The sequence below is a fragment of the Oryzias melastigma genome, linkage group LG17 (assembly GCF_002922805.2).
Source record: "Oryzias melastigma strain HK-1 linkage group LG17, ASM292280v2, whole genome shotgun sequence".
Lineage (NCBI taxonomy): Eukaryota > Metazoa > Chordata > Actinopteri > Beloniformes > Adrianichthyidae > Oryzias > Oryzias melastigma.
Genome location: NC_050528.1, coordinates 23,746,646 through 23,760,358, shown reverse-complemented (window position 1 = coordinate 23,760,358; position 13,713 = coordinate 23,746,646). Strand labels below are relative to the sequence as shown.

Here is a 13,713-nt window from a genome sequence, read left to right as displayed (position 1 = left end):
TGGAGGACTTGCATAAAGAATTCTCCTGCCACTTCTCTGACATTAGCTAGAATGCTCCCTGTCACAAGACATCAAGAAAGCACAACAGGATCTGGAACTGAAACGTCTTCAGTCTGGCTCAAAAGAGAAGTTCAACTCTGAAACTGAGAGGCCTTCAATGCTACATGTATTTTCAAACCTCCTGAGATCAGCACAAAAATGCTGGTGTTGGCTTGACCTACATGTGTGAGCAGACTTTCAGAATCACAAACATTAAAAAAAAATACTTTCAGATCCTATAGCTAGGCGACCAAAACTTCCAAATTTGCTGTGAACTTTTCGGCTCAGACTCTAAAGCCAATAAAAACAAGCCTGCTTAAACTGGTAGATTTGGGGGATCATAAAATAAGAGAAGAATTCAAAAGAAAATCAACAATAAGCCTCTATGATTTTTGCTTTGGCATTTGTTAAAGGATGAGATTATTTTTGTAGGGCTTTATGCATACAGAGTGCAGCTGAAAGCTCCTTTTATGGTATTAAAAAAGGCTCTTTGATGGACTGGAAGCCTGTCCAGCTGGTTCAGGCTCCAGTCTTATCAATGTGCATTTGTCTACATGTAAATATTTTTTTGAGGGTTAAAAAAAACACACCTGTTAGGTTCGACGAATTATGTTTTTATTTAAATAAGGGTTTTTTATTAGCTGTAAATGCAGTAAATGTTTCTCAAATAGGTGAAAATGCATTATTTTGGATACTTCAACAGAGGTATTTTAATTTATGCATATTTTATTCATATTTTTATAAAATATAAGTTCATATATTGGCTTTAGAAATTGATTTCTTTTTGATCTTAAATTTCATGTCTAACCACTGAAAGATTCCTACTTTTGTCAATATTCCGGGTTAATACATCCATCCATCTATCTTTAGACCCTGAAAACTCCCTGTCAGGGCGAAGGGGCTGTGCAGCCATCCCAGCTTGTGTTGGGTGAAGGTTGGGTACACCCTGAACAGGTTGCATGTTTTTTGGACTGTGTGAAGAAGCTGGAGTGCCCAGAGAAAACCCACGTGCACGAGGAGTCCACACAAATGTCCCCGCTGGGATTTAAAAACCAAGGCCTTCTGACTGTGGAGGCAAGAGCGCTAACCACTACACCACAATGCCGCCTGGTTATTACATTGTAAATATTCATTTCTAAAGAGCTTAAAAAATCCCATCCATACAGATGAAATTTCAAACATACAAATTCTTCATTTGAGACAGATGAAATACTGCTTGATTTTTTTATTTTTAACCAAAACCGTAACATTTTAAATCAGTTCTTTATTTTTTTACTGGATTTATTCTCATGTTATGTCTTTTTTAGTTTTACCAGTTTTTATTTTTATTTTATTGTTGTTTTGAGGCTTTTGTGTATCTGAAATTGACTTTAAATTGTCTCTGTAGATTACAGGGATCAATCTCCAGATCTTGAGGTATCCAATGTCCTACAAGTTTTCCAATGAACCTACCACTGCAGCTTTTTATTGACAAAACGCACCTGATCCAGGTAGTCAGAAACAGGTGGGGCTGGAAAAGCAGCCGGATGCCCTCGAGGTCTGGAGTCTGACACCTCTGCTACCTTGTCATGGTCACTGAGTTGGTGGATGCATTGAAGTCTCACTCCGGTTTTCTATTGGAAAGTATTACCAATAGTTTTATAGGTATGATCATGCCATTTTAGCCAAATTCATTAAATCTATGTCGTTTTCTAGGACATAGTTTCTGCAGAGTGGCTGTGGCTACGTCAGCATCGTATAGATATACATTGCATGTGGTTTGAGCGTCTGGAAAAGGGCGGAAAAATCCAATCCCTTATTATTAGTAGTGGTGGTAGATCATCAGAAATTCGCCTCAGAGTTGTGAGCAGGACTCTTGGTGGGGGAGTAAGCCTGCGCTCATTTCCTATCACCCCCCTGTGTTTCAAGAAGACATGGCTGTAGACGAGACGACGTCCAGACGTCTTTAACTGAAAGCAGAAGTCTGCCACTTGAAATGGAAGTTAAAATTCCTTCCCCCATTTCGCTTCAATTGAATTTTCAATTCAGTTTTAGCCCAATATCTCAAAACAATTGTCTCATCGGGATTAATACTGGTAATTTGACAAAAACATAGTCAGTCACAAAATATAAACAATAGCTGGCTGCTAAACTAAACTAAACTGGGTATCTCTGCCCTTTGACCCTCCTTCTCTGTAAGGAAAAACTTAAAAAAAGAAAAACCTCATTCCAGGAAACAAATAAATGTCTTGAAACTTTTTTTTTCAAAAAAGATTAATTTAACCCCAAACCCCTCCCCCTATTTTAAGCTTTAAACCTTTAAAACCTTCTATCCCCGTTGGCATACAGTAACTACTTACACGATAAACGAGAATCGGCTGATTCTCAGAGAAAAGCAGCTGGGTGGTGGTATGCAACTGTCACGAGTGGTAGGCTCCTACTCTTTGAGAGATCGGATGCCGTGCAGGAGTCAGGACAACCAGGTTCAACCAATTCAGGGGAAATTTAAGGTTATTTTGTCCACAGGGTTTTTAAAAAATAAATATATAAAAAGATTAGTTTTAAAAAAGGAGAAGAGGCAATAAAAAGCGTCCAGGCACAAATGGTCCACGCCGACATCCTGGTCCAAGGAGCACACAGTCCAAACCCAGTCTAAAACACATAAAACCAAATAAAAACAAGATAAAAGTCAATTAAAACCCAAAGCATGCAATAAAATAATCTAAAATGGGTTCGGAAAGGTCTCCTTAGATAAAGAGGGGAGACAGAGGGGGTACTTTGCTCAGAGAGGGGTGGGTCGCAACCACACCCCTCTGCTGCTGGTCTTCTGCGCGCCCCTCTCCGCCTTGCTGCCCGCTGCACCCTGGGAAGGCTCTTTATTGCTGCGGTCCTCCACCGCCGGCACCTGAATCCCCACTGTAGGCCGGACTCTTCACAAGGGATCCACAGGCACGCACACCACAGCTGGCGCTTGAAGACCCAGCTGCCTGTGGCTCCGGCGGATGGGGTAACCCCCCCAGAGTTACCAGAGGCAGCTCCCCTCTGTCCTCCGTGTCAGTCCTGTACCTGGCGTCCTTCCTCCTGTCTGGCTCTGCTGCTAGTCCTTTTAAAGCGTCCAGCATCGAGAGCCACCTTGCTCCACACCTGTTGCTAATCAGTTCGTTGGTGGGGCATTCACTGGCCCTCAGTCAGTTTGAGCAGAGCCAGAACATTAAAAACCCAAATAAAATACATATAAGAAAATTAAAATCCACCCTGTGACACAACACCTTAAAGCGGCACCATTGGCGCAGCCTACCCCAACTTCCCATCAACCATTGGTTTAGACTCTCTCCCAAAAGCTTAAAGCCCATCACAACCCCAACATAATATTACAGGTGCAACAACAGTGCAGAGCAATATTAGAGCTATCCAGCCGTACAATTTTGAGCCAGATGTTAGCTAAGATGAGAAAAGCGAAAGCGTTAATGAATCTATTTGTCTGCAAATCGATGAATCAGAATGGAGCGGACCAGGACACTCATGGCCTGATAATTGTGGCTTCTACATCATAAGTACAGACTCTTTCCAATGGCATTTTTGCGTCTGTCCAGATTCAATACCTACTTAGAAATGCAATTTTGATCTTAATTTTCTTGATATATTAAAAAAATGTCTCAATAACATGTTAAAAAGTAGTAAGAAGTGTACTACAAGTATATTTAATCAGAAGTTATACTTCCTACTCTACATGTACATGGTCTTTAATAGATTTACTATACTTATACTCAAGTTTACTTAATTTAATAAACTTAAAGTGTACTATTTTTGCTAAGGGATGTGCCACCGTTGAGGTTCATGCTGAAGCAGAGGTTTCACTTGAGTTGAGGTTTTTGTAGCTCACCTGTGGCTCACTAGTCTCAGTGTGTATCAGGTTGTCAGGGACCAACAGGTCTCAGTATCTAGTTAAAAATGTTTCCAACACCAGAAACAGCAGCAAAGAAAGACCAAACAGATAACTCCTAAATCATTTGCTTATCAGCAACAAAATTTTCCACTGTCGCATTTGCATGGCCGGACTCTAAACTCAACAATGCAGGTTGAAGTACAGTACAGTCAGACAGCTGCGTACGACACGTTTGCTCGAGCGTTTGCGTCATCCGCCGCTTCCTCTTTGTGTGTGTGGTTTGTTCAGAATGATGAGTCCCACCATGCTTTCGGTCTTGTGCTTTTTGCATATATAAAAGGGGATGTTGGGCGCGTTCACCACACAGACGCAGTTGTAGCTTTCAGAGAGCGACTTAACATTAAATCACACAAATTATCTTTGCAATGCCAAGCCTAGTTCCAGCACCGTTAGACCTGTGGGGGCAGAATATGGAGACGGGAGATAAAAAGACAGAAAGAAATCGGTAAAAGATTTTTATTTTAACTTCCATCTCAATATCTCAGAAAATTTTGAATTTGTTGGTTAAGTGAAATGTGTTTTCTTTTTCTAACCAGTGGAGACAGCTTGCGGTCTCAGTCACACAGTAGATCTTCTCAAGCACTTAGCACTGACGGGTAAGTTTAGGAGATAAAAAACAACATCTTCACTGCATTTCTCATGGTTTCACAGTTTAATAACCCATGCTTTCTTTTGCAGGCTTTGTTTAGAGGAGATGCTGCAATGGTCCGACTCACTGGAGAGACTTCTGTCCTCGAAATGTAAGTTAAAACAATGAGTTTTTTAAAGTTTTCAAAAGCAAAGGTTGAGTATTAACCAGTTTCCCAACTCTTCTAGGTGGAATGAAGATCTTTCAGGCCTTCTTGAAGTCAGAGTTCAGTGATGAAAACCTGGAGTTTTGGCTGGTCTGTGAGGAGTTTAAGAAGATCAAACATACCTTCAGGTTGTCCTCCAGGGCCAAGAAGATCTTCAAATCCTACGTTCAAGCCGAGGCTCCCAGAGAAGTAAGTACAGACCACTTTCAGTTCAGAATCCACTTCAACAAAACAAAGAGACGATTGGCACTGCTTCATTCCCCTGAAGTCTCATTTTGACTCTTTAAATTACAGATCAACATCGATCACAAGACCAGGGAGCTAATCAGGTGGAACATGAAGACTCCTTCTACCACATGCTTCATCGAAGCCCAAAAGATCGTCTTCGGGTTAATGGAAAAGGACTCGTACCCCCGCTTCCTGAAATCGGACCTTTACAGGACTTTACTCAACTCCACGTCAGAATCAGTGACGGTGTGAAGAATCAAAACCCTCCAGGACTACAAGAAGGTGGACTGTTAAGCTACGTCCAGGACTTCCTGGGACTTTGGTGTGTGCCAGCTTCAATTTGGAAGGGGCCCAAAAATCTTTGTCGCTTCCTCCAGAATGAGAGATTTTTTACATCAGACCAGACAAATAGAGATTTTTAGCGGGACAGGAAACCCAATTGTGACCACAAAGTGTGCTTGTTTGACATGTCGGCTCTGAAAAGTGTCCCCTTTCATCTGTGGGATGCATGTAAATGACAGAGTAAACAGCAACCCAAAAATGGCAAAATATGTAAATTGTAATCATGTTTTGTTTTTCCATGCACGTTAACTCAGTCTTCAATCTAACATAAGCTGTGAAAGGAAGAACCATTTTAGACCATAAGAGAAACAGAAAGTTGAGGGAAATACTGAGTGAAACACCTCTTCCTTTCCTTTCAAGCCCTCGTTGCTGACTTAAATATGACCAGAGGCCCACTCTGTCTTTTAGTGAGACACGAGTTCCTGCAGGGGGGTTTCTAGTAGTTTTTTGGAGAACGTCTGTTACGAGACGGAGCTGGAGGAAGACCGCCATGCCCACATCAAAACGACACTGCAAGAGCCGAAAGCTCAATTCTGATGATGATGAAGCTTTTTGATGAGTGCAATGAAAATTTTGGGGACTTTCTGTAAGTGACAACAGGACCCTTTGTGGTTTAGAAAGCACCTTCCATCCAAGAGGAAAACGTTTTTTTTTTAAACACAAAGATTTCTCTTCTTGAGTTTATTTTTCACTAAAAATTGTAAATAGAAAGTTTGTTTTATACTCTTCAATATTTACACTCTCACAACAGCCGACACTGTATTGTACATAGATATTTATGATTTGTACCAACTGTAAATAAAAAAGCTATATATTTACCAATAAGTGTAGAGTGTGAAACCTTTATTGTAAAAAAATAAATGATGAGACTGAGAGTCTTTAAGACAAAATCTCCATCCAGATGTGTGTTTTCTTCATTAAATATCGGTAAATTGTATATAAACAGGACAAAACTTATGATATACATCTGTTTAGTCCCTGGTTTGTTCATGTGTTCTTTATATCCATTCATAAATGAGACATATTTCCTCTCTGACTGTCCTTGGTCCAAATATCTAGATGTAAAATGCTTAATTAAATTGATTAAATTATTTTTTTTTCTCCAAAAAACTTTAGATTTAGCTATAACATTTAGATTTAACATGTACATGTTTTACTTGCATTAAACATCAAGAACATTAAACATTTATATTTATGTCTAGCTTTACATGTATGTTTAACTTGTTTAATATTTAAAATTGTGCTTAGATTAACCTTTTCAACTTCAGGTTTTATTGAAATTTAGATTTTATATGTAGTTTTACTTTTACATATATCATGTACTTCTATGTCATCCATCCAACCAACCATTTTCTGGACCCACTGAATCGTTTAAGGGTCAAAGGGTTGCTGGAGCCTATCCCACTTACTGCTGGAGGAGGGTGGGGTACACAGATCGCCAGTCCAAAGCAAGGCCTACGGCCACACACACTCACATTCACAGCCAGGAGACTTTTATATCATTATTAAATTAATACTAAATATTATTTTACCATTCTTTTACTCCAATACTTAGAAATATCATTTAACATTTAGATGTAGTACTTTGGTTCATAGATGGTATTAGTTAAAGCGGTTAGCTTCGTCATAAAGCAGCTTTTTTTCACCTATATTGGGTGAATTCAACAAACAAGATAGCAGGTCTCTATTAATGTATTTTAACTAAAAAGCATATAAAGTTGCTACCATTTGCATGATCAATGACTGATGTAGCTTGATTTGCGATGACGTGTGGTGAGGTTTGTGGCTGGTGAGGCGCAGACTCTTTACTAATATATGAACCCAATGTATGTGCAACCTGTGCTGTTAAACGAGACTGGCGTCATGAGATGTACGCTGGTGTTATGAACCCGACTCTGACAGAGACAATGAATGCTAGCCACAACCCTAACCACATTATACTGTTGCCAACTACCGATTGTATTTCATATCTCATGTCAGCATTCTTTCCACACGTAGCAGGTACATGTTGGCCCAATGCAGAATCTGAAATGTATGGCAGAACCACAGAAGAAGAAAAAATATGAGCTCATGTGCGCCCTCTTCATTGCAGCAGAACAACTGTCTGCCTTAGCTAGTTTTTTTTTTTTTTTTAGATCGATGAAATACTTAATTAAATATGGTGAAAGTGAGAACTTGTAATCGAAATTTTATTTTAAAAAAATGTAATGAAGTATTTCATCGGTTGCATACAAAAAGTTAGCAAAAAGCCAGTTTGCAAGAGATTGTGGAATCTGTTATGAGACAGACTGAACAAGAAATACACAAAATAAAATATAGAAATTATTGCACAGAAATTGCTTTCATGGCAAAGATTATTCACAAATTTGTCATTATTATATATCTCATGACAGATGTCTGCCTGACCGCACGTCCGTGCTTATCTGACATTTCAGTTTCATGCTTCTGCACTTAAAACCTGTCTTTACTTGATATAAACCTTAAAATTTTCTCTGTTTTTTCTACACTTTTTGCATTTGAATTCTCTCCATTCATGCAATTATTTTTTTTTTTAATAATCCATTTGCATTTGGACAATCTGTTTTTACAGATTTTTAGTGAATGAATGTCCACTATAAAATTAAATTACATTTTGTACATTTTTTTTACCTTTAGTTCTCTTTTTTGTGTCAAAAGAAACATTAAACTTGTTGGGGTTTGTTGCATGACTCAAATCCCAACATGATCTTACATCCGTCTGCTCTGTGTAAAATGTCTCGTGATGCTTTTCAGATGAGTTGTTTTCCTGCAGCAACTTACAGTGCAACTCAAAACACGACAAATTACTAGATAAGTATTTTTTCTTGCAATGAACACGCATCTCCTTTACAAAAAAGAATACCGCAACTGTATTTGTGAATAACGATCAGCAAAGAGGAAGTCTGTAGAGACGCTTCAGATGTCTCTTTTAAAGGTTGCGAGTTCACGCCTGACTACTTCACCACATCCTTTTTTCATCACAATTGTGTGATAGAAAATGAGTCTTTCTGTCTCCACCTGTGACACACTCGTACTTTCAGATTGGGAAAAGTAACATTAAGTAAATTGATAACATCTTTATTTATTTCTTTGTTTACATTGTGTTTGTATCTTTGTGTTGGATCAATGCAAAACAGGAGGACCATCGTGATGTCATGCAGGACTACGCACGAAACTATGAGAGCAACCAGCAAAAAACAAACAAACTATAAAATCAATTTAACTTCTTTCACAAGTCTGTTCAGTCACATTTCTGAAACAGAAGTCACTCTTCGATACCGCATGACCTGCAGACAGGAAGTGATGGAGAAACTGCACAACCAGTTCAGTAAAGCATGCTTTGTTTGAGGTCACCGTGACAAATGAAACTGTCTAACTGAGGAAAGTTTTGATGGGAGATAAAAATCTGTGTGAGTAAAACGGGCAAAGGAAAGTTCCGTTCCCCTCTTATCACCTGTACCCACTTCTTCCTTTTCAGGGTCACGGGGAGTTTGCTGGAGTCTACACTTCATCTCAAAAAGAAGCTTTTGGTACCCCTTTGTTCATAAAACCCCCACAACTATCTCAAAAGTGGGACAAAGTATTAGGGTCGCGATAAAAATTACAGTCATGATGAGAAAAGACGTCTAACATTTCCAAGAAAAAAGTTGTAAAAATTTGAGAGTAAAATACATTTACGAGAATGGAGTCATTATGAGACAGAATGTCAAACATTTACAAGACTCAGTTCATAAAATTATGAGAAAAAAGTCGTAATTTTAAGAGAGTGAAGTTCTATGGGGAAAAAGTCTAAAAATTCCAAAGATAAATTAACACAATTATAAGAAAAAAGTTGTAATTCTAAGTGAAAAAAGTCATTATGAGAAAAAGTCAAATCTTTTCAAGAATAAATTTGTTAAATTATGAGTAAAAAAAGTAGTAACTTTCCAAAGATTAACTCGTTATGAGAAAAATGCTTAAATTTTCAAGAATAAAGTTATGAAATTATGAGAAAAGTAACAAGTATACAAAAATAAAGTAATTTTGGGAAAAAGTCAAACATTTTCAAGAATACATTTGTAATATTATTAGAAAAACTTTATAATTTTAAGAGAATGCAGTTGTTAAGACAAAAGTCTAACATTTCCAAGAATAAAGTCATAAAATTATTTTTTAAAAATTGTAATTTTACAAGAATAAAATTGTTATGAGAAAATAATCTAACATTTTTAAGAATAAAGATGTAAAATTATGGGAAAAAATTTTTAATAGCATGAATTTATGAGTAAATTAGTAATTATTTTACAAAAACTAAATTATGATTTCACAAATCATGGGTTGAGAATTTGCTTGATTAAACTTTCACATTTATGAAGCAATAGACTGATTACTAAAATAAAAATAAAAAACAACATAATTTGGAAGTATGAGTAGAGCACATCCTAAGTGGTTACTTAAGCTTTAGTTTCACAAATAAGGAAATCCAAATACCGAATCCAAATTCTTCCCCTACCTCTACATTTAGCCCTCCAGATGGAGAGTTGTGGAAAAATGCACCTTTAAGTCTCTATTACTTTCCCCTAAAAAAGAAGAAAAAAAAGAACGATTTAGGGATCACTACCTCTTCAACTGCCCCTTCAATTGGAGGGGTAGGAAGAAGCAGAAGGAAGAATTCTGATTTGCCCTAAGGCTTTGAGCATGTCAACTTTACTTTATTATATGTATAATGGCATTAGAAAGAACTGGCAGAGAACTGGGCCTCTTCAGAAGAAGTCTTGACCCAAACAGAGTGGATTTCAGTCGGTACAGTTGCAGAGGTCCAAATGCTTTATAGGACATGGATTCCTTTGATAAACTAAAGCCTTATGGCATTGATTTGCTCACTTTTATTGTTTAAAAAACATATTAAGAACTGGCTGGTGACACCTCAGACATGTCAGCATATATAATTCTTTTAATGCCCTTTAAGGTAGTTTTTTATGTGGTAAATAAACGAGCAGACTGACTCGCTCCGGCTCTTGGGTTCAGGTTTGATTACATTTTTTGTTGCACCAAATTAAAAACTAACCCATTAATGTTGGGTTATTACCCAAAAACGGATCTGGATCGTCATTAGAGTCAGTTAGTATTATATGAAGCGTTGGAGGTGCAGGATGGGAACGTTAATGTTTGAATCTAATCTTATTTTAGCAGAAAAAAGTCAATCCCACAAAAATTCACATGTATTCCAATAAAGCCTGTTAGTGGTTCCTATTTTTCCAGACTCTGCTCACCAGCCTTCACAAATATCACCATGTCTCAGCCTTGATGAATTGAAAATGGGCAAACCAAACTTCTTTGCGATGATCCCACACGGCCGTACTTGTCTCCGTTACCGTGGTAACACAGCAATCTAGCAGCTGTGCCATCGCTCTGCTTTGATTTGAATTGCAAGTGAAACCGTGTAAAGTCTTGCCGTCTGCTCTTGTTACATGTAAATCCAGTGTTGATCTATGAGTGAGCCCCCTGTCCTCATGTAAATGTAGGTTATAGAGCTCCACCGGGGGGTTTTAGAGCTTATTTTTAAACAACAAACTTCTATGTTTGGACAAAAAATATGCTAATAATCTAATAAACTATTCAAGTTTAGCGCAGATTTGCATATGAAGTTGTCTCAAGCCTCTTGACATAAAATAAAGAAATCAAGCAGTAAATAAAATGACTCACAGTTTTGATGCTCCAATTAGGCAATTTTGTCTTAATTGTTCCTTAATTATACCTCACGGAAGCTTAAATAATACACCTATAGATGCATTTGCCTGCATTGTACATGCATTTCAACTGGGAAAATGACTCAATGTGAGCATTGTACCAATTTTGTCCATGAAAGTTTATTTTTAATACGTCTTACATCAGACGGGGTGAATGACTGCTTTTATCACAACTTTTTATGTAACTTTTTAGATGGAAAAAACAACAACTGCGCACAGAGAGATTTAAAATATCCAACCGCTTCATGCATGAGTCATCCATCCGTCAGCTGATGCTCAGCCGGCCAGGTCCAGAGATAACAGGACCTCACTGGGTTAAATCTGTTGCTGCCGCTCCAACAGAAGCCACACTTAATCCCATCCAACAATCAGACTCTGTTTGCAGATACTCGGATTCATAGTCATGTGAAATAGATCTCTTCTTGTCTAGTTTTTATTTAGATTTTTGAAAATTACCAGCTGAATTATTGTTTTTTAGGAATTTCCACTATGTATTCAGTAATTATTAAGTTTTAAATGCTTTAATATACATTCATTTTGAATTTTCTTTGTTCATTAACTCCTCAGAGGCATCTAAAGTTACAATTTCAACTGGGTTTTAGCTCAATAAGCGTGTGTGTGAGTTGTTAGGCTTCTTCTTTTAATTGGTTAAAAATGTGTTTAAAAAGGCCAGACCGACTCAATACTGAGTTTTAAGTTGGTTGCTTATGATTAAGTTAGAACACTTTTTTGCCTTTTGGTTGCTCCGTTTATGGCTGGCATGTCCAAAGTCTGGTTCTTCGACAAATTGTGTATGTTCAAATTGTTATCAAACCATCAATAACATGCAGCCCAGAGAAGTTTCCACAATATCTTGATTGTGATTGGCTAAATTACTTAAAGGCTAAATAAGCCTTTTTGACTAGTTAACTTTCTGACCCTTAAAGGGTCAAAAGAGAAAAACTGATTTATTTATTTTTGTGTGTGTTCCAAACTAATAAGAGAACTTTTGGAGTTATTTTACTATTCACACTATTTAAATCTAAAAGTTTTAGAAATTTAGAGGTGAATTATATTCAACAATTCATGAGTCTATGTAGATTTAATGTATAAAAACGTTTTTACAGACTTTTTTTGTTTTGTTTCTGGTCTTCAAATATGGAATTCACAGTAATTTCATTAGAAATGCAATTAGATATACTTCTGTTACCATCTGGAGAAATAAAAAGCATCCCACTGGAAAAAATCTTTAAATAGTTAATTTGCATTTAATGCTATTAAAAGGGTTTAAAGAAAAGTGGTCGATTGGTCGGCCCTCATGGATTTTCATCCCAAAATCTCTCCGTCTTTGCAAAAAGTTTGGACCCCCTTGATTTAGCAGTTCATTCATTCATTCATCCATTTTCAGAACCTGCTGAATCCAAGCATTGTTATGGGGTTGCTAGAGCCTATCTTTACCACTATTGGGAGAAGACAAGGTACACCCTGGATGGTTTTCCAAAACGTACACCAATGCACCAATTCAGTCTTCAATTGACCTATGATGCATTTTTTTTGACTGTGGGAGAAAGTAGAAGTGTCCAGAGAAAGAAAGCTAGTTTATGCACAAGGAGAACATTCAAATGAAAAGGTCCCAACTGGGATTTGAACCACGTAGGGATCGGCACTGCAGATCATTGTCCTCTATCTTTGCTCAGACCAACCGCCTTCATGTTCTCCATCTCTATACCCAAGAATCTCCTCTTTTCTGACAGCATCGGTTTTCCAATTCGCAATGGGTCCAAACAATCTCAATTTATCTACAACATCCAACGTGATCCGTCCCACTGATGTTTTCATTCATTCATCTAATCATCAAACATTTCTCCACAGCTCTTCAGCAGTTAGAACAGAACCAAATGAAGAGCTGAGCACTTTAGATGAACGTGAAAAAAAGAATCCTGTTGATAACATGAACTTAATGACGGATAACCTTCACAGATACAGCTGTTGATCCTTCTATCTGACATTTCTGTTGTCATACTGATTTACGTTATTGAAAATGTTCCACCCTCTGTGCACATTTCCAACCAAAAAGTCCTCACAGAAGGCCTCAGTGTTACAGGACTGTGCATGAGCTCTTACTTAATCTCTTACATAAACCTCAGGAACAACCTCAATCCACTGTCCTGCTGGTTTGCGGGACTTCTGGGTTCAGCCAAGTTTTAGTTCCCTGCTATAAGTGACTCTTAAAATTCCAAGCAGCTCTTTTTACATTTGTGAAGCTGTGACCAAAAGTGAGAGGAGAGTCTACCGAGGAATAGCTTCCATCGTTTAGCGTTTATTTGCAAAATATACACAAATATGAATTTATCAAAGTTCAAGAAACATTTTTTTGTAAATTAATAACAGAAGAGTGTAAATTTAATGCATGTTCTTATCAAACAAATTGAACATTTTTTAAGCAAAAATAAATAAATCAAGGATGAGTGAAAAGCTGATGGAATGTCCGAGGAGAAGCAAAACAAACTCGAATGTCTTGCTGCTATAGATAGCTCAGGCTTGAGTTCAGTGACGTGGGCAATGAATGACTTTTATCAGCTTTTTTAAATGCATGAAAGCATGGAGGATGTGACACAGAGAGCAGTCTTGTTCTATTTTTACACCGCTTTGACGTTCT

At 37.5% G+C, this 13,713-nt stretch overlaps 1 protein-coding gene across 1 annotated transcript; it reads left to right on the top strand.

Moving 5' to 3' along the window:
- Positions 1 to 4,253: 4,253 nt before the first annotated feature.
- On the top strand, positions 4,254 to 6,228 carry LOC112147108 (regulator of G-protein signaling 21). The gene is made up of 5 exons (XM_024273245.2): positions 4,254 to 4,409; positions 4,501 to 4,560; positions 4,643 to 4,704; positions 4,781 to 4,947; positions 5,053 to 6,228. Exons 1-5 carry the CDS (start codon positions 4,330 to 4,332, stop codon positions 5,236 to 5,238), a joined length of 555 nt encoding a protein of 184 aa, XP_024129013.1. The 5' UTR covers positions 4,254 to 4,329; the 3' UTR covers positions 5,239 to 6,228.
- The last annotated feature ends 7,485 nt before the right edge of the window (positions 6,229 to 13,713 follow it).